This window comes from Thunnus thynnus, chromosome 8, assembly GCF_963924715.1.
Source record: "Thunnus thynnus chromosome 8, fThuThy2.1, whole genome shotgun sequence".
Classification (NCBI taxonomy): domain Eukaryota; kingdom Metazoa; phylum Chordata; class Actinopteri; order Scombriformes; family Scombridae; genus Thunnus; species Thunnus thynnus.
The window spans coordinates 3,949,495-3,976,886 of record NC_089524.1 but is presented as its reverse complement, the minus strand read 5'-3'; the positions used below and the strand labels follow the sequence as shown (position 1 = coordinate 3,976,886).

Here is a 27,392-nt window from a genome sequence, read left to right as displayed (position 1 = left end):
GTCCTTTTGAGAGGGCATATTAGGTAAAGGATAGATCAAATATTAATGAAACATTGGACTACAAATATTGACCAGTGAGTGTTGCTTTTTTGTGACCAAGCTTTTATTGATTGATGATGTCTTTTCTGGGGGACTGGCAGGCATGGAGACATCTCATGTAATGCAGTTGTACAAAATAGGGGGAAAAAATGACATGAACAGAAACACATGCAGTCGGTGTTGTTTGAATGTGATTTTTCAGTATTATCACACAGTTTTGAGTTGGTAGAGTATCAGAGTAGCTCTTATAGCAAATACAAAAAGCAAGCTTAAGGTAAACTTTGATTTCAGGTGTCTACAGATTTTATAATTTATATAATGAATACCATCTCATCAACAGCATTTTTAAAAAAAAAAATATGTTTCTCATTTACACTGAGTAAAATAATATCTTTTTAAAAGGCCAAGTTCATTATAAAAGGCTACTTATAAAATGCTACTTTTAAGGTTTTTAGCCTTAAAACTTTTTTTTTTTTTTCAATTATGTCACCATGTCTACATTTTAAAGAAAGGTCTATGGCTAAATTATGGTTTATTGTACTTAACTGAATGTTTATAGTAGTTAGCAGTTAGGTTTTGCTCTAAGCAAATAAGCTAGTAGCACTATCAGAGAATGAGTTTATTTCATGTCCTTTCATTGAAAAATAATGTCTGAGTTTTTTTTCAGAGATCATAGTATTTTTGTATTTTATTCATTTTTACAAATCAACCAGGTTTTGCTTGTCAGGGTGGAGAATTGTAAACATGTTGGCATTCAGTTTTTCACATATAAAGACCTTGAATGTCATCACAAAAATATCCACTATTTGCAACTTCTGTCTAAACTACTGAATTAAAAAAAAAGTCCAACCTTACACATTTCTCTCTCTCTTACTTCTTTGTGAGCATTGGCGCAGGAAGGTAGTCTGCTAAGCATACAGCTCTCACAATCCTCAAACAATCAACAAAAATGGTTCAACAATATAACAACAAATTAACTTTATCTCCTGATACCAAATGCTTTTGTCATACAGAAAAGGCGAAGTAAATCATTGTGTAATTTTCCAGTGCTGCAGATCGATAATTTAACCTTGATTTCTGGTTTAAAAAAAAAAATATATATATATATATATGTTTCAACTGTAAACACATTTCTGTTTCTGGATTTACTATCTGACTGGCAGATCCAAGCTGCTGATTGATTGACAGAAAACATTTCTTATCACAAATTGGTAACAAATGTTCTGAGGAACAAGTTTGTGCAATCTAATCTTTTTCAGTGACAAGGACACACACTAACTTCTGTTCAAAACAAGTAGCATGAATAAAATAAAGCCATATTGAGAAATAGAGGCAAACCCTACATTGCTCAACAGCTATATTTTGTTTTAATAGTTTCCAAACTGAGTTCAGATCTGTATCATTTGTTTCCCAGCATCATAAGACCATCAATCGTCAATTTGTATAAACTGTGTCTAGCCTAAACAGTGACATTTATTCATAAAAGAAGTTCAGCTTTAGTTCCCCCTTTTCTAAAATAATGATCACACATTTGGTCTAGTCTTGCACCACCAAACTGCTTTGCTTGCTTTTTTGTTTCATATTGACTCTAGATGAGCGGACCCAGCGCTGACATGGTGAAATGTAACCTACTTTGTTTGCTTTATCGATTGCTGCAAATGATTACTAGGAGGGTTAAAAGAAACAAAAAAAAAAACAAATAAGCCTTAAAAGGCTTTACCGGAATACTCTTGTTTTGTCACTAAATGACAAACATAGCAAAGTCTGACCACACAGGAGCATGAAACCATTGGAACACTAATTGCATTGCATAAAAAATACCTTTTCAAAAACCTGTGTGATTATGTTATTTTGCTTCATTGTTTCTATAATTCAATCAGCTCATTTTACAATATAAATCTTAGCTATAGTGTATTTTGTTTTCAACATTTTGTTAAGGATCCAGGATGTCATACAAGGTAGTGTGTGAGTGGTCACTTCCTTTTTTTTTTTTTTTTTTGTGAGCCTGTGAGATAATATCTGGAGGCTGGAACAAACTTGCGTAAATCATTGAGCAATCCCTTTTTGCCTGTGAAATCCACAGCTCTTTGTATAATAGTGTTTCAGTCTCCAGTTTCTAGTTCTGTTTGGTGGTTCAGGGTAATGAAGATAAAATGCACGTAATAACCCGCAGCTGGGTGATTTTGTGGATACATACGCTGACCTTTGTGAGAAGTGATGATGCAGGTAAGACCAAACTCATAAAGAAAATACATTCATATGTCAGTTTAAGTAGTTTACATTGTTTTATCTTACCATTTCAGTTCTAATTTGATGTTTTGTTGTTGTGATGCAAAACGATTTAGGATTATCTTTGTTTACTTTTGTCTCACAGGTTGTCAACTTTCAGCGTTTTTGAGCAGTCGCGAGTATGATTCAAATTTTGACACATCTAATCTGCAAACCAGTTACCCTCGTGGAAAAAACGTGAGAGTGAGTTGCCATGTTGGCCACAGTGGCTTTTTCAGAATGCTCTGTGGCGAAAATGGCTGGACCTATCAAGGTTCTAAATGCAAACGTGAGTTACCATCTTTTACTGCTTGTAATGAAACATTTAGTCTGCCATTATGAGAAGTAAACACTAGTATACCTCATATACAACATGTAATGACATATCAATATATATGCTGTTCAACTGGCATCGTGTTGTGGTTTGAATGAGTTTACATTACATTACATTCAAACTTATTATTGTTACATTTATATTATATAATATAGTGTTAAATAAAATACTGTGTATTATTTTTAAATTGAAGAACAACTTGCCTCAGCATTTATCTTCCAGCCGATGGTTCAGAGTTCCAAAATGCAGACTGGACTCTTATAAAAACTCATTTGTTTCATATTCCATTAAGATTTTAGATAGTAGTAATTAAATGTGGTATGGGTAGAACATTACATTGTCGCACTTTATAGTAAGGTCTATATTGGCTTGTGCAATACTTCAGTCGTTGGTTTTATGTTGAAAGTGTGACAAGAATGTGTGTTATATTAAGTGTGTGTGTGGGTGGGTGGGTTTTTGGGTTTTTCTGTTTGTTTTTTGTATTTATTATTTATTTATTCATGAAAAGTTGTCAGGATGTTGCTAAGTACGTCTGGAGAGAAATGCTTTGTAATGCAGTGATGCTGAGCCCAACAAAAATTTCCCTAAGGGGACAATAGAGTATAGCTTATATCTTATAAGATAAAGGTTATATCTTATATCACTGCAATTTAGGCCAACATACTATTTCACTGTGATACATAGTATTTACCCATAATCTCTTTCATTCATATGTTTTAAGCAAGATCATGTGGTCATCCTGGCGATGCCCAGTTTGCAGATTTTGAACTGGACAAAGGAGACGATTTTGTCTTTGGATCACAAGTTGTGTACACCTGTCACAAAGGGTATAAAAATATTTATGATCATAAATGTATAGTGTTGTTTCTTATATATCTTATTATACTGAATCCCAGTGGTATATTCTGCATAACAAGGAGTTCATTTAAGTTTAGCATCTCCTAATAAGACATTTCCATTATCCATTTTGTATGTTATACCCCATTCAGTTATCAAATGGTCAGTCGAACAAACCACCGGCGTTGCCTGGCAGGAGGCTGGGATGGTGTTGTTCCCGTCTGTGAAGGTAAGAGCTAAAATAAATAATTTGATTCACACACACGGTGAAATGTCTCTTTGTTTCTTTCATTTCTTTGTGTCATCCATTGGAAATATTACAAAACTATATTACTTACCTGCTTGTTTGGTTGATTTTTTTGTGTCTCCTTTCAGCCTTACAGTGCCCAGTGATTCATGTGGACAGTAACGTCCAAGTGATGGGGGACCCAGAGGAAGCAAACTATGGCAATGTGATTCGATTTAGATGCAAAACCAGCAATCAAATACTGCATGGGTTCACAGAGATCTATTGTGATGAAAATGGAGAATGGAGTGGCGATGCTCCAAAATGTGAAGGTACATCTAGCTGTCAACGGTGAAAAGAGCAAGTGAAGTAAAGTCTTTCTTTTAGAAAAAGGAAAGATGAACAGAGAGGGAGAGAGGAAGAAACACATTCATACATGCATACGTCCATGCATAAAACACCACAGAAACCAGCAACTACTACATTACACCAACAGCAACCACTAACCACCTAATGGCAAACAACCCACAGAAATCAGTTACACCACACATTTCGAAGCTGCGTTCACACTGTAGCTTGTTGAACATGGACACATTTAAATACAATTAGAAATAAAAAATAAGCTGAAATAAGGAATAAAACAGGAGGATAAAAGTTTCAGTGCAGTCACAGTGTTGTGCAAGATAAGAATCAAAAGCTTCAAATTTGATTTAATAAAAGGCAGCGGCAAACAGAAAAGTTTTAAGCCTTGATTTAAAAGAACTGAGAGTTGCAGCAGACCTCAAGTTCTCTGAGAGTTTTAAATACAGATATGTGGTTCATAAAAACAGCAGTCCAAAACAGCAAATTCAGTTACCTTAGATTTTTTTTTTTTGTATTTCTAAATACAACCTGAATGACTACCAACATTGCAGGCATAAACTGAAATCCTAAAACTACGAATAAAATTAATTCTAAAAAGAGGAATTAAAATAAACTCTGTTCTAACCAACAACTGAAATATTTCCGGTGGTTTGGGGGTTTAATCTTTTCATTTCCCTGTGAGGAATTTGAAATATTTCCTTTGCCTCTATTTTGATAGAAGCCAGTAGAAATGTGACAGGAAATGAGCAGAAAAGAGGAATGATGGCATGCAACAAAAGCCACCAGCTGCTTTCCAACTGGGGATGTTGCAAGTAGATGGTCGGTTTATTAAACCCTGTCAGATTGTCACTCCGATCAACAGGAAATTTCATCAACGGGCTTAATAGCAAGAAGAAAGGAAAAGTAGAATCGCTCAGATTTAATTGATAAATTAGTGACTCAGAACAGTAATTCTGTTAAGATATCAACTATGATGACTGCCTGTTCTCAGTAATTTAGTACAAAAATAGTCTTCCTCAAAGCGGTGTTGCTAATGTTCAAGTTAACCTGCTGTATGTTATTTGTTGTTATTGGCTTTGAATTCAATCCTATAATCCCATAGAATGTTTTCAAGTAAGCCCATATTTTTACTCTGAAATGTTGTAGTTATATCCATGCTTGTGTATGTGTGTGTGTATGTGTGTGTGTGTGTGTGTGTGTGTGTGTGTGTGTGTGTGTGTGTATGTGTGTGTGTGTGTGTGTGTGTGCGTGTGTGTTTGTGTCTGCATTTTTCAACAGAGATCACATGTGATAAACCTAGGATTGAAAATGGTTATGTGATTGGAGAAATCCAAACGTACAAGGAAGATGACATCTTGGATTTTGCATGCAATCCTAAATATAAACCCAGTGAAGAAAGAAATTCAAAATGCATAAAACTAGGAAACACAGCAAACTGGAGCCCCACACCTGCATGTGAACGTAAGTATAAATCAAGTAATTCACTTTATTGGTTTTATCATACTGACTAGTAAAAATTGGTGCTGGATGGATGGATGTCATGGTGTTGTAGTCTGTCTTGTTACAACAAACTAACAGGTAATATGCTTCATTTCTCAACAAATGCAGCAGTAAGATGTGAACTGACGCTGCCGGCACTCAAAGGAACCACATATGACCCTGCTTCCAGAAGTTTTTTTCCACCTGGTGCCACAGTAAGAGTCATATGTGGAGAGAAGTATGGGATTACTACCCGTCAGGACCCCTCAGCAGTGTCTACTTGCCAAGACAACGGACAGTGGGACATCAGACCGATATGCCAGGGTAAAAAACTACATAAACTTTAGTGCCAGAGACAGATAATGATTCCTCTCTGTATTTATAAACCCATGATGATGATGATGATGATGGTTAATCTGATCCTGATCAATTGATACACACATTTTTTTCTCTTATTCTAGAGGTTACATGCCCCAATCGAAAACCCCAAGATGTGTATTACTGGAATGTCGTTCGGTGGCAGAGAATAACATTGGATGACACTACAAGCTATTGGTGTAGGTCAGGGTACAAGAAAACAGATGGCGCTGATAAGCTCACATGCACCAGAGATGGGTGGAGTCCAGATCCACCTTGTCAAGGTATTGTGAATATTTATGCAAGTGGGGAAGGAGCTTTGAAACATCAGGAGGAGAAAATGGAGTAAATAGGAGTGATTTTCTAGTTTATCAACTAATTTTATACAATGTTTTTACCCCTAAGTCTAAAATTAGGACAAAATCTGCATCACTCTGAGGATTTTGGTCCAGTAAGGATTGATCTTTTTTACTCTAATGACCCTTTTCCACTAATTTGTCCTAGGAACCAAAAGCCGCTAAACTCAGGAACTAAATCAGGAATTAAAACTCACTTTTTGTGAATTCCTGTTTGTGTTTCTGCAATATCTCAGGCTTTGGTTACATACACAATACTAGGATGAGTTCATTGTTGGTTTGGCTCTGCATATGAGATTAGAAAATCGCCAGCCTTATCCTTTAAAAGCAGTTGTTAATACAGCCGAACTCAGGGAGCCAGCAGTATGGATATCATGACTAAAGATAAAAAAATCTTGTTATTTTTGTTTATTTTGAAACACAGTAGTAGTGTACTAGACTTTTCAACTACAATAAAAAGAGTGAGATAAAGAGATGAACAATAGAGCAAAGGAGTGAATGAGAGAAATTAAATTCAACTTGTTTAGAAATTTATTTCAATGTACTGTACATACTAAAGCTGAAAAACAACCATAAAGTAGTCGGCAGATCACTGTCTCTCTTTGGTCTTTTCTTATAAGTTCATACAGTCCAATTCACCAACAGTTATTTCTGCATTTATATATGTGTACAAACAGCTGTGAAGTAAATGTAGCCTACAGTATATCCTTTATTTAACCAAGTAAAAGTCTTTATGTCATATAGAAGCACTTTGTCACACTGCTATCATTAACAATACTCAGTATGTGCAGCACTGAATAATTGCATCTTGTTTTTGTTTTTCTTTTCTTTTCTTTTTTCAGAAATAAAATGTGACAGAATGGTTGTCCCGAATGCAGACATTAGCAACAATTACAAGCAGGAATACAGAAAAGATGAAAAGGCCCATTATGTCTGCAAGGGTGGTCAATCACGTTTTACTCTTACCTGTACAGCAAAAGGTTGGGAGGGGCAATCCACTTGTGAAGGTGAGGAAGTACAGAACACAATACAGTTTAAATGACAAAGTGTTTTCAAACTATTTTTCTATAAATTTATTACTGTTTTTACATGCATGTATTTACCATCTTGGCTGAACTTGTCAAACTTATTAACTTGCAGTCAATGCCAAACATAGAAAAAACAACTCCAGTGACTTTTAAATCATTAAGCAGGAAAACAGGGAAGCTCCTGTCTGATAGATAAAAGTAAGCACAAAAAGAGTGAAACTCCAAACTACTGCTAATCATCTGTCATTGACAACTGATTTCAGGCTGTATGGAAGCTTTGCCCCTCAGTTGATGAAATCCCTCCTGCAGTCTAAAGACAGCACAAAAAATATATGTTCAATCTGTTGCTTGTAATGTGAAAAACAATCTCTGTCAAAGCTCAAAGCCATGAAACATGGTACTCTTTTGCTGGTACTTTGATTAGCTCATGGATATAACAGAACAATTATGAATTAAACAATAATCCTCTCTATGTCCATCTGACACAGTATCTAGGTTCTAGGTTTACACACAGTTTCGAGACTCAAATGTATAACCAATATGCAGTGCCATCTTGTAATTGTAAGTGGCAGGAAAATAATATATATGTGTTCTGAGTTTGTCAACAGAAACAACAGAAAAATGTGTAATGTGTGTATTAACCACTCAGCCAAATTTGCATGATTAAGAAAACCGGCAAGTATATAAAATTAGGTTTCAAAATTGTGGAAAAATAAGCAGTATTCTATGCTCTGAAATGCTGGGGGCGTGTCCGCTGAAGGCGCTAAAAGCACAGTCCAACTGAACAGCCTCTGAGTGAACAACACTCATACCAAACTCCTGTATAACAATACACAATTTAAAATAGGCCTTGTTAGTAGGTGTAAGGCAAGGAACGTGGATGATATTTTAACAATAAAGTAACATTAGGAGCCACTGGTTAAATCAGCACCTATTTTGTAGGTAAATGTGGACTTGTTTCAGTAGAAATTTAACTTAAATGACTAATTAACAAGTGATCCATCACAATCGTTATTATGTTAAATTGTCGTTTTTTTCTATGTAGTTTGCTACACTTAATGTTACTAAAAATAAGATAAAGGAGCAATTGCCTCTCACGTCTTGTTTTTTGGTGAAGTGCTGCCCACACAGTTGGTACTAAAGCCGAAGCCACGGGCGGCGGCCAGTGTCTGCCGCTGCTGGCACCACATCCATTGACTCTACCCGTCTTCCAAGCCAAACAGCCGGTGCTGAAGCCGAAGCCGCTGGCGGCTCCACCCATCAATGGATGCTTCAGCTGGTTTAGACTAACTCCTTGAGCACTAATGTTGACCAGAAATGGTCCCATTTATCAGTAACAGATTATTAGAAGTGAATCCCAGTTGTCTCTGATTAAAGTTTGTAAAACTACCTGATGTAAAAATAGTAACTATGAGTATGTGTGCTCTAGTGTTTATATAGTGAGGGAAGGGTCATGCTAGTAACCCGTCTACATCATCGAGCCACCATTTCAGGCCCGTCCAAAAAATCCTGAGCACAGAAATGGTGAAAAACAGTTTAACGCTCCAACTCCACAACTCAGTACTACATAGTTCACAGTCTTTTCATATGTTTTCAGCAATTATTTTCTAACGTGTAAAATGTGTTTAAAAGAGGTCTCAGATTTTCCTTTACACAGACTTTAAAATGCATTGTTTTGCAGCTTTGAGGTGCAATAAGTGTAATTACAGCTTTTTGTGGGTGTGATCGGTGGTAGAAAGTACATTTACTCAAGGAGTATACTGTACTTGAAGTTACACTTTCCTTATTTTTAATAGTGCATTAGTTCATCTCTCAGTATTGACTGATTTCCCAAAGCCACTCAACCCCGGATCCTTTTGTTTCTGTTGAAAATGTAAATCTTCAGCAGAAATAACATGTAAACAACATGTTTAAAATATATATTTTAATTTTTAAAAAAGGGGGCTCAGTAATTTTCCTAACACAGCCAGGCACTGTAGTTTTCAGCAAAGGTTACTCAAACAGTAATAGTAATCGTTCATTTATTGGGGACTATTTTCAGCCACTTGGTGCTCTAGTGAATATTTACAGCTGCAGTGTACTGTATGCATGTATGAGGGACTGACTTACTGTTCATGTTCATGGTAATAAAGAACTGTAACTTTTTCTTTGTTTTTTACAGATACCACAACATGTCCCAAAGCTGAAATTGAAAATGGATTTGGAATTGTAATAAGTGGAACACTGCACTATGCCTGTGATGTAGGTTATAAGCTTGTCACTAAAGGCTGGTGGGGTGAAGCCAAATGTAACAAGCGCAAGTGGTCTGCAATCCAACGATGCATCGGTAAAGAATTTTGAATGCCTTATTAGTCTAGATATAACCTGCATGAAGCAAAGTTACCACAGCAGCTTGTTGATGTTTTAATTAGAAAATGAAATGAGGTTTTGAGGTTTTAATCAGTGAAGATTTCCTTGCTTAAGAAATACTACATAAACACAAAAAACAAACAAAAAAAAATCAGTAAAACAATGTAGCATTGGTTCGCTGCCTGGTCACTGTATGCTTAAAGTGAACATATCATGCTTTTTGTGATTTTCTGTTATTTTTATACTGTTATGATGTTGGATCTCTATGTTAAACATGGTCAAAGGTCCAAATCAGGAGGTGAACATATGTGAAAAAGTCGAAAGCCAGTACAGTACATGAAAAAGAAGCAAAATCCTACTACTACTTGTTTGTTTACGTAGCCTCCAGAGCTGGTGGAAGTCTGCTGAGAGGCAACTTCTGGGAGCTAACCAATCAGAACAGAGCAGGGCTCATCAGGAGGGGGGCCATAAGATAAATGAGAAGTTTTTTCAACTGTGAATCAGGCAAAGATATTAGTAGAGCCCCAGAATAAAAATATAGACAATGTGCATCTTATGTACCTCTAAGCTATGCATTGATATTGCTGATGGATGAATTCTTCTCTTTAAATGTCTCTCAATATACTGTATTGTTTCTTTTAACATGTTTTCTTTATCTCACACAGTGTTACCTGGTTTGTTCCAGACTTGAACTCATTTCAAAACAGAAATTTGGTTTACTTACTGCATGTTTGTTAGCTACAATATATGGATCTAATGTTTATGATCATATCCACTCTAGATGAAAACAGTTGTGGGGAAGTGCCTAATATTACTAATGGGAGAGTGATCTTTGGAACTGATACGGATCAAGGTACCTTCCAGATTAATTGTAACAAAGGATATCTTGCTCAGATTCATGAACTAACCTGTCAAAACGGGAAATGGCAATCTGGAAAAATACCTTTCAAAAAGATCTGTGCACGTGAGTCATCTTCAGTCTTATTTTATCAGATATTATTGTTTATAAAAACGTATATGAGATGTATGTTAATACTTCTCATGTTTCATCTCTTGCAGCTATCTCCGAGCCCTGTGAGGCCCCACCTAGAGTAGAGAATGCAGTTGTTCGTGGTGCATATCAGAAGGAATACTCGTCTGGCTCTACAGTAACTTATCTGTGCCGCCAGAAGTATACAATGGAGGGAGAAGGCATGATTACATGCACAAATGGGCATTGGGATAAGGTGGACATTAATTGTACATGTACGTACTTTCAAAAGCATTGCACAAAACCTTTAACACAATTCCAGTTGGGTAGCATGTTGACTTATCAAGATGCCGAATGCTATTATGAATGTATGGAAGAAAAATGGAATTTTGGAAGTTTTCCAGTTTTGCATTCAGTGGTTCTCCCCTTTTAAACCAGATGTGGATGGGTTCAATTTATACTTTTGATTTGACCTGTGTAGACAAGGATACAAGTAACTTTCTGGCAATAAGAAACGTGTTACATTTGCAAATATGTTACAAAAAAATCTGTATTAATTCCCAGCTGAGCTTTCAATACAACATCAAGAGCATTTAGCCTGAAATTGATGTATTTAGCTAATCACATTAAGTCATATGATAAGAATATTTCTGCTGTCCGAGCAATAATACCTTGAGAAAAAAACTCTTTAACATTTAGATTGTGATTGAAAAGCAAGTGGTAAAATAATACATTTAAAAACAACACTGCTAAAACTTAAATCCAGCAAATGACATTTCTAACTCAAAACAATCTAATTGGACATGTCAGGTAACAATGTATTTCTTACATTTTTTTAGTGCACTGTCACATGCCCGAAGATGAGAAGGATACAATGAGGGTCACCGAGGATAAAGAAAGATATGTGCATGATGATGTCATTGAGTATAGATGTATCTCACCTAGTGAAAAAGCTGGCAGTGCAACATGTGTCAACGGCGAATGGGATAAACCAGTAACATGTAAAGGTAAGAAGGCCAAATGAAAGCAGACTTAGAGCATAGGTGCTGAGTTTTTTGAAGTCTATCTGAACACAATTCTCACAAACCATATGTAGGTTGGGAGAGTTGTGGGTCCTCCTCATTATACTGACCATGAGGAGATCTCTTAGTAGTGTAACTACGCTGTAAAAGATGGGGTGCAAAATCCACAGTCCTCTTTCTGTTTGAAAATGTATTGTAAGGTTCAGCCAAAGCTAATTTGGTTTCAGCAGTCTAAGTAAGCTAAATCATGTTGGTATCTTAGTCTTGGTAGTCACATATAGGTTTATTGGCAATGTTTTGTCCCAGAAATACTAGGAAGTATCCATGTGCCGCAAGTCAGGAAGGAAACACTGTCTGGGAAAACACAAGGAGGGGATTTCTTACTAAAAAGACTAACTTTAGAAAATATGCACACACAATTTAGCTAACTCAGAATTCTGAAGCCTCATATTAGGGTTTCATTAAACTTCAGAGTGCATTTTTGCACAAAACAAGAACTGTGGATTTTTTTCCCCCATTTCTTGCAGTTCAGTCAAGGCCTGTGACCGATAACGCTTTCAACATTCATATGGCATGTGAGAACTGTATTTAAGATGGAAAAATCAGCACCAGCACCTGGGCGGTAAAAGATAATAACTAAAGGCAAAAAAAAAAAAGTAATACTTTATGTGAGTACTAATCATGGTGGAGTTTTCCTGACAGGCAATTTAAATCTATGTACAAATACCATAAGTGTACTCTGGTTATGAGTTTGCAACTAAGATGAGATGATTCTATTCTCAGAAATATTTAAAGAGCAAGTGATGACAGATGGAGATCTGGGCATTTGGCATAGAATTTAATATATAATAATATAGATAAAATGTATAATTGTATGTAACGTATCCAGTGTATTTTATTGAATGCCAAACTATTTTACATGTACATATTACGAACTTGGAAAAAAGTGAACATTACAGGAAAGTTCATTAGGACTATTTAAAACTGCTTGCTTGTGTAGTACAGAGAAATTATATGAGAAACAAGATATTATCATTGGCATATCATGAGAGATTGAAGATGAAAAGTGCACCAGGAGTTGAGAATTAAAAACTATACTGAGTGTTGGCAGTCATATTTTGCTTCTATAGCTACAGTGGGTTCAAAAATTATAGAAAATGTAAGTTGCAGAGTTTTAAAACTATCTTTACTGCACCTTATGAAAATTTCGTGAGAAAAAGAAAATTGATGAACATTTTCTCTTAATGAAAAATAGCCTGTGTAGCTATTAATCAGACTAATATAGGGAAATACAGGTTGAAAAATATACTTTTTGGACGGCACAATACCATGAGTAACAAAAAACAAAAAAATAAAACATGCTTGGTTAATATACTAAGCAGAGTTGTACAAGACAAAGGTTTCATATTTGCAAGGTCACTGTAAATGCAACTATCTTTGTTTTATCATACAGAGGTAAAGACTTAGACATAGATTTACATCGGAATTGGGTTCATGAAACCCAAAAAGTTGGATCATAAGTCATATATGCTGCTGTTTATATAAACCTGGTGATAAAACTGTTTTTCTTCCTTAAAACAGCAACATGCACAGTCACAGATGTACTTGGCAAAGCAAAGCCCAACAAATATGTAGAAGGTGCACAACTAAGGGAAGGAGAAAAGTTAAGGTTTTATTGCTCCCTGCGTGGACAAACTCTTCAAGGGAACAAAGAGGTCGAATGTTTAGCAGACGGACAATGGAGTGGTCCCTTCCCAACATGTGGAGGTAAATAAATCCTTCTCGTATCCCCTAGTTCCTTATCTGAGGAAATGACGGTTAAAGGTGGTCCATGATCTAGCTTTCAGATGTTTCCCTCAGAGGGCTTGCTTTCACTCTATTTACCTTGCATTTTAAAGGAAAACTGCAAAGGAAGAGGGGCAATTTCTTTATAGTATGAAGCAATTCATGCTGAAACTGCTATTTCAGGATGAGGTGGACTGTAAAGCCACATCAAATTTAAACCAGCTTTTTATTTGTGAGAAACATGTCAATTTCATGCATATTATCTTTTGTGCTGCCATTTTCTTCTTCTTGAAATATAGCAGTTATTCTTAGTGTTTCATGTTTTATATAAATAATTTAGACCCCATTTTACCAGGTATCATCATGTAATCTGGATATTTTACATGAATAGGGAAAAATGCATTTCATTACAGATAAAATGCAACATATGACCGAATCAGCCAGACCACATCTCAGCCAGATTTAAATGCAATTTGTAACTCTGTCTCTTCCTGCTATCTCAAGCTGCCCAGCTAAGAAAGATATAGCCGAATCCTTCCTCTGCAAAGGAAAAATAAGCAGAGTCTGTACAGCAGTATCACTCTGGGAGACTCTCAATGGACCGCTATGACATAAGTACAAGGCGAGGGTCACATGAACAATGCGGGTAGCCAAAGTAGTGCTAGTGCTAGCAAGCCTCTCCATCAGCACTGATTTCCTTTTACAGTATAGACAAATCTGCTGGCTGATTTATGTGTTGCACTCTAAAGCAACACTGCCATCACTGCGGTGGCAGAATTTAACTGGATGCATTTACACTGACAGCAAAAGCACAGATATTTGGCTTGTTCACAGTCAGCAGTCGTCCCCTCCAGCAGATGAAGATATACATCAATGTGGAAGGTTTTCACTCTCAACACACTTGTGTGAAATTGGTTATGACACAGAATTTTGGAAAAGAATAACAATAATGCATCAACTCTGTCTGACCTCCATGGCATGGATGTGAAATGTCCGTAAACCCAGCTGGGCTTATTTGTTAGCTGATTATAAATCATCAAACCTACAGTCCAGAGTAGCAAGCTAGTAAGAGATTCATGGGGTGATGGTTGACCATCTGCTCTGTGTAGGAAAACCACTCGGTCCCCGGACAGTCTGTAGTTTGTATGTCATTCATAATGCAAGTGGATCTTAAGGATTCAACCAAGGTGTATAAAAGTTAAATTGATTTCATGGAACAAAGACTCATGGATTTTCCTTTTATTTTTCTTTAGCTTGAAGGCAAAGCTTTCAATTTACTAGTTCATCTACATTCCAACTCTCACCTATGTTCATAAGCTTTGGGTAGTGACTGAAAGAATAAGAATGTCTCCATTTAGGGGTGGCCTGGGCACATTCAGCTGGTAGGAGACCCCAGGGCAGACCCAGAACATGCTGGAGGGATTTTGTATCTCATATAGTTTGGGAATATCTTACGGTCCCTCAGGAGAAGCTGGAGGACGTTGCTGGGGAGAAAGAAGTCTTGGTTACCTTGCTCATTCTGCTGACCTGGACCCAAATAAGCAGTGGAGAATGCATGGTTGTTGTTTGTTTGTTTGTTTGTTTACATCTAGCCATCTGTTAAATCTGGAGTAAAATCATTTGAAAAGTTTAAATTATGTAGAATGTAACCTTAATTTTAATGGCATTGGATTACCATATTTTCAACACATGACAGGTTATATATCTGGGTAAAAATGCTTAAAAAAGTGAAAGTTGTGGCCTCTCTGGGTACGTTATGTTTTCATTCTGTTATATATGCCAATGTATGGTTTGAATGACAATACATTTGAACTTGAATGGTGTTAGCCTAGTCAGGTTGCTGAAAATCATTCTATGAATCTATACAGCTATCTCCATTCTGCCAAGAGATCTTTGCCTTGCATGTCATACTGGCCCACCTGGTGTATCCTGCATTGCGTGCCTTGACTTGACTTGACAAGTCTGAAAGGTTCCGTCTACCTAATTTGTATATTGAGATCCACGATGCAAAGGCCCGTCATCAGATGTCATTATCTTGATAATGTAGCCAGATTAAAAGCACATTAATATCAGGATGTAAATGTGGTCATATGAATAACAATAGATATACATATAGACATAAAGACCATGAGAAAAATAATTACACAGCTTTTCTGGAAACTATTAATTTATATTTATTTTTGTGGTTGTTTACATTTACATTCACTTTAAAGGCCACAAATCATGTGACAGCAAAATAACTGCAGATCACAGACAAAGATCTGTCACTCTAGGTAACAATGTCATAATAATGTCTAAACTTCTACTTTCTCTGTTATCACCCACATTCTTTTAGTTCGTTCGCGCTGTGGAATACCACCTCGTCTTGCAAATGGAGAGACCAAGACCACTACTAAACATCACTATGAGCATGATGAAAGAGTTGAATACACGTGTAAGAACCACTACATCATGGAGGGCAAGCCTTTCAAAACCTGCAACAATGGTGAATGGACTGGAGAGATGAGATGCCACCGTAAGTCATAATTCCCTTCATATTTTAATCTTGCATTTTGCGCAATTATTTTACATAGATAAAAACATTAATTGAAACTACTGAAATGTATAAGTTGCTCTGCCAAAATATACTGATAACATAATCAAATCTAATTGGCAAGCCAGGATGATATGGTGCACAGGATATAATTTTGCATTAAGTTTGTTTTCAATATATATTTTATTTTGGTTAATTTGTGCATCATGTTTAACCTCCAAATTCATTCAGATAATACAAAAGATTAAATGAGTGTTTTTGACAGGTCAGAAACACTGTTAAATTTCATATGTACCTGAGAGAAAGTACCAGAAAACTGGTGAATGCTGCAAATTATGCTGATAATATCACAACTCTGCTGTACAAAGCCAAAATACAGTAACTACATATTTGGTGAAAATTAAGTTGAGACAGGAATCTGACTTTTTGGAATCTGTTATTACAATATAAAGATTATGTTGAATAAATGTTTAATTTCTGTAAGTCAACACGTTAAATTGTTACAGAGATAGACCGATAGACAGCTGAAACAAAAGCGATACATCAAGTGAAAGCTAGCTGGTGAGATAGACACTTTCGATTGCATATAGTTTAAAGTAGTGCAGTATCTACATTTTAGGGGGTTTTAGGTTCTTAACCAACCTAAACAGACATAACATAAAGGCAATATAACCTTCCTATCTGTTTCGTGGTTTGCTGGCTTGCAATGTGTGCTCTCTATGCAGAATATCGTAATTTAATATGATACTGATGAAATTCTGGTAAATCACATATAATTACTTTTAAATTGTGTATTGATTTTTATTGATTTTTTAACCATTTAAATGGACAAGAAAGATGATGATACTGATTATATACTAAACATATATTTTTACCCAACATTGGCAACAATGATATATGGAGTATGCTGTACATTCAGTCATCACATGAATGTTATTTATCTGTTATCTTTTACAGAACCCTGCACCTTGGATAGAGAACTCATGAGCACACATAATGTTAATACATAATGTTAACCTATTAAATACTTACTTTATTTAATATAAATTAATAATACATTAAATATGTGTTAATCAATTTTAATTTGACAGCATAAACCTTGTAGAATACTGATTTTCCTAAAAGAAATTCAGCTTCATTTCCCTTGTCAAACATTTGTTCTCATCTTTCTCAACTATTTCCATAAAAACAGGAGCAAACAGCTGATGTGCCACTTGTTTTAGTTCTCCTTTTCCTTTAGCTTGTTCTTGATCTGTGATCTGATCACAGTGTCAAGATAAAGAGAGTGCTTATTAATACCAGATGTAAATACAAAGACTAAATCATATCTTGTTATCAGAATAACATGCCCAGATGAACAGCACATGTTAATACTGACTGTACATATAGTCATTAAAAGTCACAATGGAAACATATAGATATACAGGCTTCTATAAGAAAGACTTACAAGAGCTTTTCTGAAAATGACTTATTTGTATTTATTTTTTTAGTTGTTTCCATTTACATTCACTTTTAAGGCCACAAAACATGTGACTGCAAAATATCGTGTAATTGCAAATCACAGTCAAACATCTGTCACTCTAGAAAAATGTCATATTTTCACCTCAATAATGTCTAAACTTCTACTTTCTCTGTTATCACCCACATTCTTTTAGTTCTTGCAGGCTGTGAAAGACCACCTGTCCTTGAAAATGGAGACACTACGACCAGTGTTAAACCTCGATATGAGCATAATGAAAAAGTTGAATACATATGTCAGAAATTCTACGTCATGGAGGGCGAGCCTTACCAAACCTGCAACAATGGTGAATGGACTGGAGAGATAATATGCCTCAGTAAGTCATATGCATATTTTAATCTTGCATTTTGCGTAATTATTTTACATAGATAAAAACATTAATTGAAACTACTGAAATGTATAAGTTCCTGTGCCAAAATATGCTGATAAAGTTTGTTTTCATTATATGTTTTATTTTGCTTAATTTGTGCATCATATTTAAACTCCAAATTCATTCAGATAATACAAAAGATTAAATGAGTGTTTTTGATAGGTCAGAACCACTCTTAAATTTCATATGTACCTGAGAGAAAGTATTCTGCTGTACAAAGCCAAAATACAGTAACTACATGAAGAAATGTATTATTTCTGTAAGTCAACATGTTAAATTGTTACAGAGATAGACCAATAGACAGCTGAAACAAAAAAAGATATAGCCATGAAAGCTAGCTGCTGAGATAGATACTTTCCATTGTAGATCATTTAAAGTAGTGCAGTATCTTAATCAATCTAAAAAGGTATAAAATAAGGCAATATAACCTTCCTATCTGTTTCATGGTTTTCTGGCATGCAATGTGTGCTCTATATACAGAGTGTTGTAATTTAATATCATACTGATTACATACTAAATATATATTTTTACCCAACACTGACAATAATCATATATGGAGTATGCTGTACATTCAGTCATCACATGAATGTAATGTTATTTATCTGTTATCTTTTACAGAACCCTGCACTGTGGATAAAGAACTCCTGGAAACACATAATCTTAAATTCAAACATATAGATGGAGATAAATTGTATTCAGCCCATGATGATGTAATAGGGTTTGAGTGTGTCGAAGGAACAACACATGACGGCATAGTGGGAATGCGTCAGAACTGTATTTATGGTGTGATGAACCTGCCAACTTGCCATTAAGAGTTTTAGTCAGCTGGAAGTGTTAAACATGAGCTGTCTGGACAAACATGTAAAAGATAATCAGAGTTAATTTTTAGACAAGTTGTGCACTGGTCCACTGTCTATACTTCAGTTTTAAATTTTAATAAAACATATACAGTTTGTTCACTTTGTCTGTTTTCTGCCTCTATAATCAGATGCATGTATATGCACTATGACAGTAAAGTCAATGTATCCCATCTTGAGTCTTCAGTGTTACAAGAGGGAGAGTCAGATCAGCTTTCCTGGGGAAAATAAATAACTAACGCATCCTCAGTTACAAATATATTTTGAAAATACACTTAATGACAACAAGTCAGTGATTATCAACATAAAGAGAAAAGGTTTATATTGAATGCATCTGGAAACTCTTCACTGTCAATTAACAATCCTCACACTGAAAAAATCTTCAAAATGATCAATATCAATGCATTTTGTTTGATTTTCCAACATCTTCTCCTGGCAACAAAAGCATGATTAACACATTACCGGTTATGTTGAGGGAACTCAAAGCACTTAGTTAAACTTAGGGAAAGATCATGGTCTTGGTTAAAGGATGTGTTTTTGTTATTGTTGATGAATCTCATGAAAACACCATAAACAACAATTCATCAATCCATCTCTCAATACTTTCCACCTTTGCAACCACGTTCTTAAATCCTAAGTTTGGGGCCATTAGGACCATTTTCCTACCCTGAGATGCTTGAAATGGATGCTTCTGTGGATGCAATGATCAATAGTGGAAAGTACATTTACTCAAGAACTGTACTTTAAGGATAAAGCTGGCTAGCTAGTCCATTCCTCAATGCTTTTTGACCTCCCCAGCCAATCTGTTGCTCTCAGCCCCAAGCCCATTTGTTCACTCTGATCTTTAAAAATGGGTCATAGGTATGGGCTATACTGCACTGTTTTTAGCAAACGTTACTTAAACTGGAGTAAATTGTGTATTTTTAAGGTTATTTTCAGCCTCGGATTTGGTGAGATTCATGACAGCAGAATAGTGCATGAGGGGTCAACTCAAAGTTGACAGTTGACAGTCAAAAAAATATTGTCACCAGAAAATATTTAACCAAAACTACAACTTTTCCCTGACCGTAACAAAGTGTTTGAGTGGTATAAACCTAACAACATGTGGACGACAGGACAGGAACCCCAACCACCTCCTTACAACTTCTGTTCAGAATGTTTCATTTCCTGAACTGCAAAAACATGACCAGTGAACATGATCAAGGCAGCAATGGATGAAAGATGGAAGACTGTAAACTATTTCAAACACCTAAACGTTTTAAGTTTTCTGACTGAGAACAAATTCCTTTACAGTATTGATAGGATACAGAATATGAGTGTATAAATTGAATGTGCCATTTATCATGTTGTGTTCATAAAACCTTGTGCAATCCCACTGGGCAGTGCATGTTGCGACACTCAGTGTCCCCTGAGGACACGAGCTGGAGACAAACACACAGGAGTTCTTCTCAGAAAACAGCATTTGTCACAAGAGCATGCAGTTGTCTTTAATCTTTCTGCTCCTCCAACTGTGGGGGAATGTTGAAGTTTCTTTATCACAAAATGGTAAGTAGGAGTTTTTAATTTCTCAGGTGTAGCTTTGAGATACAAACAGGGCTTATGTTAAACCAAGACAAAGAGGAATTAGTGCAAATGTGCAGGGCGGTTGGTTAATTAGTCCCACCGTTTATATTTGCACACTGTCACATAGCTAAATCTCTTCCTATTTACATGACTCTGAAAAATAAAAAATTTGCTTATCATAGAAGTGAAAGATTTTTGCAACATTGACTGACTCTCAAAAAAATATATTTTCTTGATTTTTTTTTTTTTGTCACATGAAACATCTAAAATATTCACATATAAAGGATTGGATTATTAAAATGGGTTATACTAATGTAACAGCTTTGCATCATTGTTATAATGTCTTTATGATGTATTTTTAGCTTTTCATATATATATTATAAATTCATTTCACGATTTCAACGTAAAAATTTCTTAAGCTACTCAGATGTGTACCTCATATAAAAGGTGGAGTGTATGGAAAAAAGGTATACTTGATGAGGATCATGTGAAAATTATTCATATAATCTTTATAATTATTTTAGGAGCCATTCAGTGATGTGGATATCCATTGATTTTATCATTGTGTCCAGCTCCCCCTCATCTCTTTACTATCATATATGAGGCAAACTATTGATGATATAGTGTAAGAGTGGAACTTTTGTCATGTTGCCATGTTTTTGTCTCTCAGCATGTTCGAGGCTCCCAGATGTTCCTCATGCCCATGTGTCAGAAGAGACCAAAAAATCTGAGTACCAAGAACATGATGTGATACATTTTACTTGTGAACCCGGTTATATATCGTATGAAACCTCCAAATATGTTTGCACACATGAAGGCTGGCTGACAGTCCGGCAGGAAACGTGCTACTGTGAGTTAAGTTGCTTTACTGACTACTGTTGCTGCAGTTCAGGTGTGAAACATTCAACATGGTCTCATCTTAATTCATCCATACACTCAAATATGCCTATCAACATAGGCCCTATTAAAAGAGGCCATTTATTAACCACTGCCTCCACAGAGGGACTGCACTCCCAGCAGATACTAAACTGCATTTCATTGTGCAATTCTGTATTGTATGATTACAACAAAGCTGAACCTTGAACATTACATTCATTACATTACATTCAGAATTTTTTGTCATAAATGTATTATGGGAACAATTGTAAGGTTCAATGTCTAAACTTAGACATGCAGACAGGAATACTTCTTGGATCAAACTACCAACCTTGTCATCAACAGCCGCCCCCTTAACCTACTAATCTACAACCACCTCAAAGAACCCAAGACATTACCTAAAGTCATACTGTATCAGGTCTGCTTTACTGTGGCTTGGGAACGAATGAAACAGAGTCATAGTTATCGTCTCTACCCTTCTAGTAGATGATCAGTCAATCACTGATGGGCAGACTATGAATATATACTCTCTGTGAGCCTACTGGATGCTGATAAATACTTTACTCCCTTTTGGGTTCTTGGAGACCTAATTATTTTTAATGCTGTACTGTGTCAATAAGATCTTCATTAGATCTCTGAATGATGAGACAATGTGTCCAAATTTTTCTTCTTTTCCCATGTTGCCATGTTATTTGTTAGCATGTTCGGAGCTCCCAGATGTTCCTCACGCCAGCATTTCAGAGGAGACCAAGAAAGCTGAGTACCAAGAAGGAGACACAATACATTTCACTTGCGACCCTGGTTATATATCAGGTCCAACCATCAAATATGTATGTACAAGCAGAGGCTGGCTGGCAGTCCGTCTGGGAACATGCTCCCGTAAGTTAAATGGCTTTCTATTATATTCTTTCACCACCGACTGAGTGACTACTCCAATTGTAGATATATTGGATGATAGCAAAGGACTGCAGTAATCCACTAATCCAAAACAGGAACTGCTATAAAAATGCTTTAAAAAGATCTATTATCATTTCAGACTTTGTAATAAAAAAACAGAAGTCCCTTTCAGACACAAGCTTGATTACATAAATGTAACAGCAGTTTAACACGTTAGTCTAATCCTTGAATGAGCGCCCAGAAAACAGTTTTCATTTTGAAACTGCAATTTCTTCCTGTGGATAGTGGCATCAGATCAAAAAACCCTTATATGTGTAGTTCTGGAGGGCATGAGTAACAATATATTTTGTCATTTCATTAGGTTCATTAGGTTTGCAATGGCCAGATAAAGGGAAGTGGCATATAAAATTGTGTCGTCTGCATAAAAATGTTCTTTACAAAGTGGAGTATTGTCAAATTAAAGGGGACATATTATGCTTTTTATGACCTTCTGTTACTGTCATGATGTTGGATACCCATGTTAAACATGGTTCCAAGTTCCAAAACTTGAGTTGAACATATGTAAAAATGGTCCATGCAAGGCAGTCTGCCCTAAACACTTCCCTGAAAGAAGAGATTGGCTCATCACAGATGTCCATAAACGTCTGCCTGTTCCATAATCTTTGTTGCTGAGGTTGTTCACATCATGCAAAGACATTCCAGTAGAGCCCCAGAATAAAAATATGGATCTGGACATGTGCATAATGTGTCTTCTTTAACATGAAGGCTACAACAGCACAATTTCAAATAAATGAGAAAGAAAGAAAGAGATGTTAAATGTGTATCTTGTTCCACTTTCTTAATAGCACTGTAATCACATTTTTTTATCTTACTAACATCTCTTATATGCAAAACTGAAGCTATGAAATACTGTGAATGAGTAAATTTTAAATTGTACAGGAGATGTTGTTCTTGATTCCATGTCTGAAAAGGGCTTGAGTGATTAAGAATTTGTTTTAACTCAGAAGTCCAGAAGTACGGTTGTGTGACTGATTATTGGCACAAATGTACTTGTAAACAGCGAATTGTTAGTAGTTGAAGATGATGATTTCAATATACATGCTAACATTTATAAAGTAAATGAAAATCAGATTAGGGTACTGAAAGGTCTATTAAGACCATTGCATTATGTTACTGACTGCAATGCTAGCAAGTAAACATCAATCATCAAAGCAACGCACAAATGATGTATGGGATTTTTTTCTATGTCTGCTGAGTTGAGGGTAAAAAAGTTAAACAGTTGTAGGTGTAGCTTTTTTTTTTGGTTGATGTCTCTTATTTAGGAGACACAAATTTTGCATTTTGACCTCAATCTAAAGGATCTCAGTGGCGTTAGGCTCTTCTCTCTGTTGCAAACCTACTTTTTGATGTTGGCTGATGAGATGGTTGTATTTATACATCTAAAATGTTGCCTTGTTCAGCTTTTTTTCCCTCAGTGGGCCTGACTGACTGTTTGTGTTTAGTTTCAGCTTCGAGCTGTGACGCCCCACCTGCAAATGGAGGGATAACAGTGAAAGGTTTGCCCAAAAATGATGATCCCATCATTCCTGATCATGTACTCACATTCAGCTGCAATTGTCCTGGGGCAATTCTTGATGGCAGTTCAGTGCTGATATGTGGCAAAGATGGACAGTGGGATAGACCATTCCCTTCTTGCAGAGGTAAAAATCAGTGCAACAGTGTACAAAATATCCACATCAGAACCTTTTCTAATTTTTATTGTAGAACATGTTATGATCCATTTTGTTGACAAAGTTAATGCCCGTTTACTATTGATTTTGAAAGATGTTAGAGTTGCAATGGCTGTGGAGTAATTTGTTTAAGGTTTTGAAGAGGTTTGAAGAAACATACACTATATTGTTCAGAAGTGGAATCAAACCTGTAATTATTGAGTTTTTGCCACTAGAGGGCTGCGGAATCAAGCTGTGAGCACAACACTGACACATTATCGCCTTGTAAGTTGATGTTGGAAACTTCATAGCAAAAGGTTGCACATCCAGTAAACACAGAGCAACAATAGCAATCATTTGTAGGCGTGTTTCTGGCCACCTGGCACTCACTCTCTTTTATCTCTGTTTTGGTTTCCACCAACTCCTAAGAAACATAGTTAAGCTGCTAAATGCTTTTCTATGTTCACCAGCTGATCACTAACTTTCTCTGGCTGTTGTTTGGTGCTGGACAAGTATCGTACAGTGGGTTTTTATGGTTTTAATCCTGAGGACAGTTGCCTGCTGCCACTGAAAAAAATGATACTATGAGAGCGGTGACAGTAATCCAAAACAGTAAAGTTGCAAGTGGGAAAATCAAAACAATAAGCTAAAAGATGCTATAAAGCAGTGTTCACCAACCCTGCCCCTGGAGAGTTACTGCCCTACATGTTATAGGTATTTCTCCACTCTAATACACCTGATTCTAATTATTATAATGTTATCGAGCTCTGACAAGCTTCAGCTGCTTGATAACAAGTTAATACTTAGAATCAGGTGTGTTAGAGTGGGGAGATACCTAAAACACGCAGGGCAGTAGTTCTCCAGGAGCAGAGTTGGTGTCCACTGCTATAAAGCTCTGTAGAGCTGAGGGGAATGGCAGAGTCGGGTGATAATTCTCTGTGGGTTCATCGCTGCGACCCCTTTAACGTGTATTCCATTTATAATGTAAAAATATTTATCATAGACTATTTCATAAAAACAGGCATCTAGATCGAAACTTTAGTGTGTCTCCATCTACTCTTACTGTATCAGTACATTTATACGCATTTATACACATTTGCATACTGACGTAAATTTACATACATTTAGACATAAATTGTGAAGCCCAAAAGCTCAGATCCTAAGTCCAATATGCTACTGTTTATTAAAACGGATTAATAAAACTTATTTTTTTTACTTCATCAAAACAGACAAATGCATAGCCACCTGTGTACCTCACAGTGTATAGCGTTAGATAATACAACATTTTTCATAATTCGGCTTCAAGCCTGATAAAGAGGTGATAGAATCCAACTCTAGAATAAGTGTCTCTAAAGAGAGGACATCAGATTTTACATGGAAGGAAGCATCATCCGCATAAAAAGAAGCTTTTGATTCCAAACCATTAATCACTAGACCTTTAATGTTAACATTAGGTCTTACTTTTAAAGTCAGTGTTTCTATAACAAGAATAAACAAATATGTTGAAAGAGGACAGCCTTGTCTGACCCCTCTTGAAAGTTTAATTGTGTCAATAATATACCCATAGTAATTCTCATAATTCTGTTAAAAGGATTTTTGATTTTGATACACTTAACCATGTCAAAGGCTTCTCAAAGTCAGCTATAAATATCAAACCAGGCAGATTATCCTTATCATAATAATCAATGATTTCAAAGAGACGCCTGATCATCTATAAATTGGCTTTCTAAGAAACCTGTTTGATCAAAATGTATTAATTGTTGAATGACTTGCTTTAATCTAAGCGCAATACATTTGGCCAGAATACAGGCGTCAGAGTATTAGGGGTCTCCAGTTGTTTAAATTCACACGATCTTTTGCCTGGCCATCTATATCATGTTTTAACATTAGGGAAATTAAACCCTCTTTTTTGGGAATTAGATTGCTTCCCAAGAGAAATTATAGTAGGCTAATAAAGCATCCTTAATCTCAACAAAGAAGGTTCTGTAAACCTCCATAGGTACTCCATCTAATCCGGGAGACTTGCTATTCTGAAAAGAATATATGGCATCATATAACTCTTTCTAATTAATAGTACCTTCACATAATACTTGCCGCTCATCTGTGAGCTTAGGACGAGGGCAAGATTTCTAAAAATCAAACAAAGAAAAATGTTTTGACTGAAATACTTCCTCTACCTCCTTGAATATGTTAGTATAATAATCCATTAAAGTTTTAATGATGTCATTCATAGATGTAGCAGCTGTTCCATCTTCATTAAAAAGTAAACAAAGATAAAATCCAAATATATGGTTGATAACAGAACATCACGTAGTCACAGCTGCCTGATTATCAATAACTATTTCATGGGGCTGACGACAAATGTTCACTCTGTGAAATAGATTTTACTTTTTGCTTTGATTTCAAACCAAAGCTTAATATTAGGAGTATTTCTTTTTATGAGTCTGTAATATACACTCAAGAATCAGTATACCAATAAGTGATGACAAAAACGTTAAGATTGAAACTTTGGTAATTAATGTCCTCATCTACGCTTAAGCTTACATTTTTGTAATTCACTTTAGTAGTAAATTTAGATACATTTATGTACAGAGGTAAAGATTTTGACATAGATTTACATCAGATTTGAGTTCCCAAAAAGTTGCTATTTATATAAACCTGGTGATAAAACTGTTTTTCTTCCTTAAAGCAGACACATGCACAGTCACAGGTGTACCTGCCAATGTACAGGTCCATGAATATGTAGAAGGTGCACATCTAAGGAGAGGAGAAAAGTTAAGGTTTTATTGCCCCCTGCTTGGACACACTCTTCAAGGGAAGGACGAGGTCGAATGTCTAGCAAACAGACAGTGGAGTGGTCCCTTCCCAACATGTGGAGGTAAATAAATCCTTCTCTTATCCCCTGGTTCCTTATCTGAGGAAATGATGGTTAAAGGTGGTCCATGACCTAACTTTCAGATGTTTCCCTCAGAGGGCTTGCTTTCACTCTATTTACCTTGCATTTTAAAGGAAAACTGCAAAGGAAGAGGGGCAATTTCTTTATAGTATGAAGCAATTCATGCTGAAACTGCTATTTCAGGATGAGGTGGACTGTAAAGCCACATCAAATTTAAACCAGCTTTTTATTTGTGAGAAACATGTCAATTTCATGCATATTATCTTTTGTGCTGCCATTTTCTTCTTCTTGAAATATAGCAGTTATTCTTAGTGTTTCATGTTTTATATAAATAATTTAGACCCCATTTTACCAGGTATCATCATGTAATCTGGATATTTTACATGAATAGGGAAAAATGCATTTCATTACAGATAAAATGCAACATATGACCGAATCAGCCAGACCACATCTCAGCCAGATTTAAATGCAATTTGTAACTCTGTCTCTTCCTGCTATCTCAAGCTGCCCAGCTAAGAAAGATATAGCCGAATCCTTCCTCTGCAAAGGAAAAATAAGCAGAGTCTGTACAGCAGTATCACTCTGGGAGACTCTCAATGGACCGCTATGACATAAGTACAAGGCGAGGGTCACATGAACAATGCGGGTAGCCAAAGTAGTGCTAGTGCTAGCAAGCCTCTCCATCAGCACTGATTTCCTTTTACAGTATAGACAAATCTGCTGGCTGATTTATGTGTTGCACTCTAAAGCAACACTGCC

The 27,392-nt window shown here is 36.0% G+C and overlaps 1 protein-coding gene across 1 annotated transcript in view; it reads left to right on the top strand.

The window, feature by feature from the left end:
* The first annotated feature begins 2,084 nt into the window (after window positions 1-2,084).
* The window catches only part of LOC137188503 (complement factor H-like), a 49,695-nt gene continuing 24,387 nt past the window's right edge, over window positions 2,085-27,392 (top strand). The window contains exons 1-23 of the mRNA XM_067598157.1: window positions 2,085-2,265; window positions 2,414-2,596; window positions 3,363-3,468; window positions 3,631-3,707; window positions 3,854-4,036; window positions 5,346-5,528; window positions 5,676-5,870; window positions 6,008-6,187; window positions 7,102-7,266; window positions 9,449-9,613; window positions 10,418-10,600; window positions 10,696-10,881; window positions 11,446-11,613; window positions 13,210-13,395; window positions 15,749-15,928; window positions 17,602-17,781; window positions 18,454-18,645; window positions 18,824-18,895; window positions 20,106-20,237; window positions 20,926-21,105; window positions 21,831-22,010; window positions 23,531-23,728; window positions 26,427-26,615. Coding sequence (XP_067454258.1) covers window positions 2,193-2,265; window positions 2,414-2,596; window positions 3,363-3,468; window positions 3,631-3,707; window positions 3,854-4,036; window positions 5,346-5,528; window positions 5,676-5,870; window positions 6,008-6,187; window positions 7,102-7,266; window positions 9,449-9,613; window positions 10,418-10,600; window positions 10,696-10,881; window positions 11,446-11,613; window positions 13,210-13,395; window positions 15,749-15,928; window positions 17,602-17,781; window positions 18,454-18,645; window positions 18,824-18,895; window positions 20,106-20,237; window positions 20,926-21,105; window positions 21,831-22,010; window positions 23,531-23,728; window positions 26,427-26,615 — 3,736 coding nt within the window. The 5' untranslated portion in view covers window positions 2,085-2,192. The remainder of the gene's footprint in view (window positions 2,266-2,413; window positions 2,597-3,362; window positions 3,469-3,630; window positions 3,708-3,853; window positions 4,037-5,345; window positions 5,529-5,675; window positions 5,871-6,007; window positions 6,188-7,101; window positions 7,267-9,448; window positions 9,614-10,417; window positions 10,601-10,695; window positions 10,882-11,445; window positions 11,614-13,209; window positions 13,396-15,748; window positions 15,929-17,601; window positions 17,782-18,453; window positions 18,646-18,823; window positions 18,896-20,105; window positions 20,238-20,925; window positions 21,106-21,830; window positions 22,011-23,530; window positions 23,729-26,426; window positions 26,616-27,392) is intronic.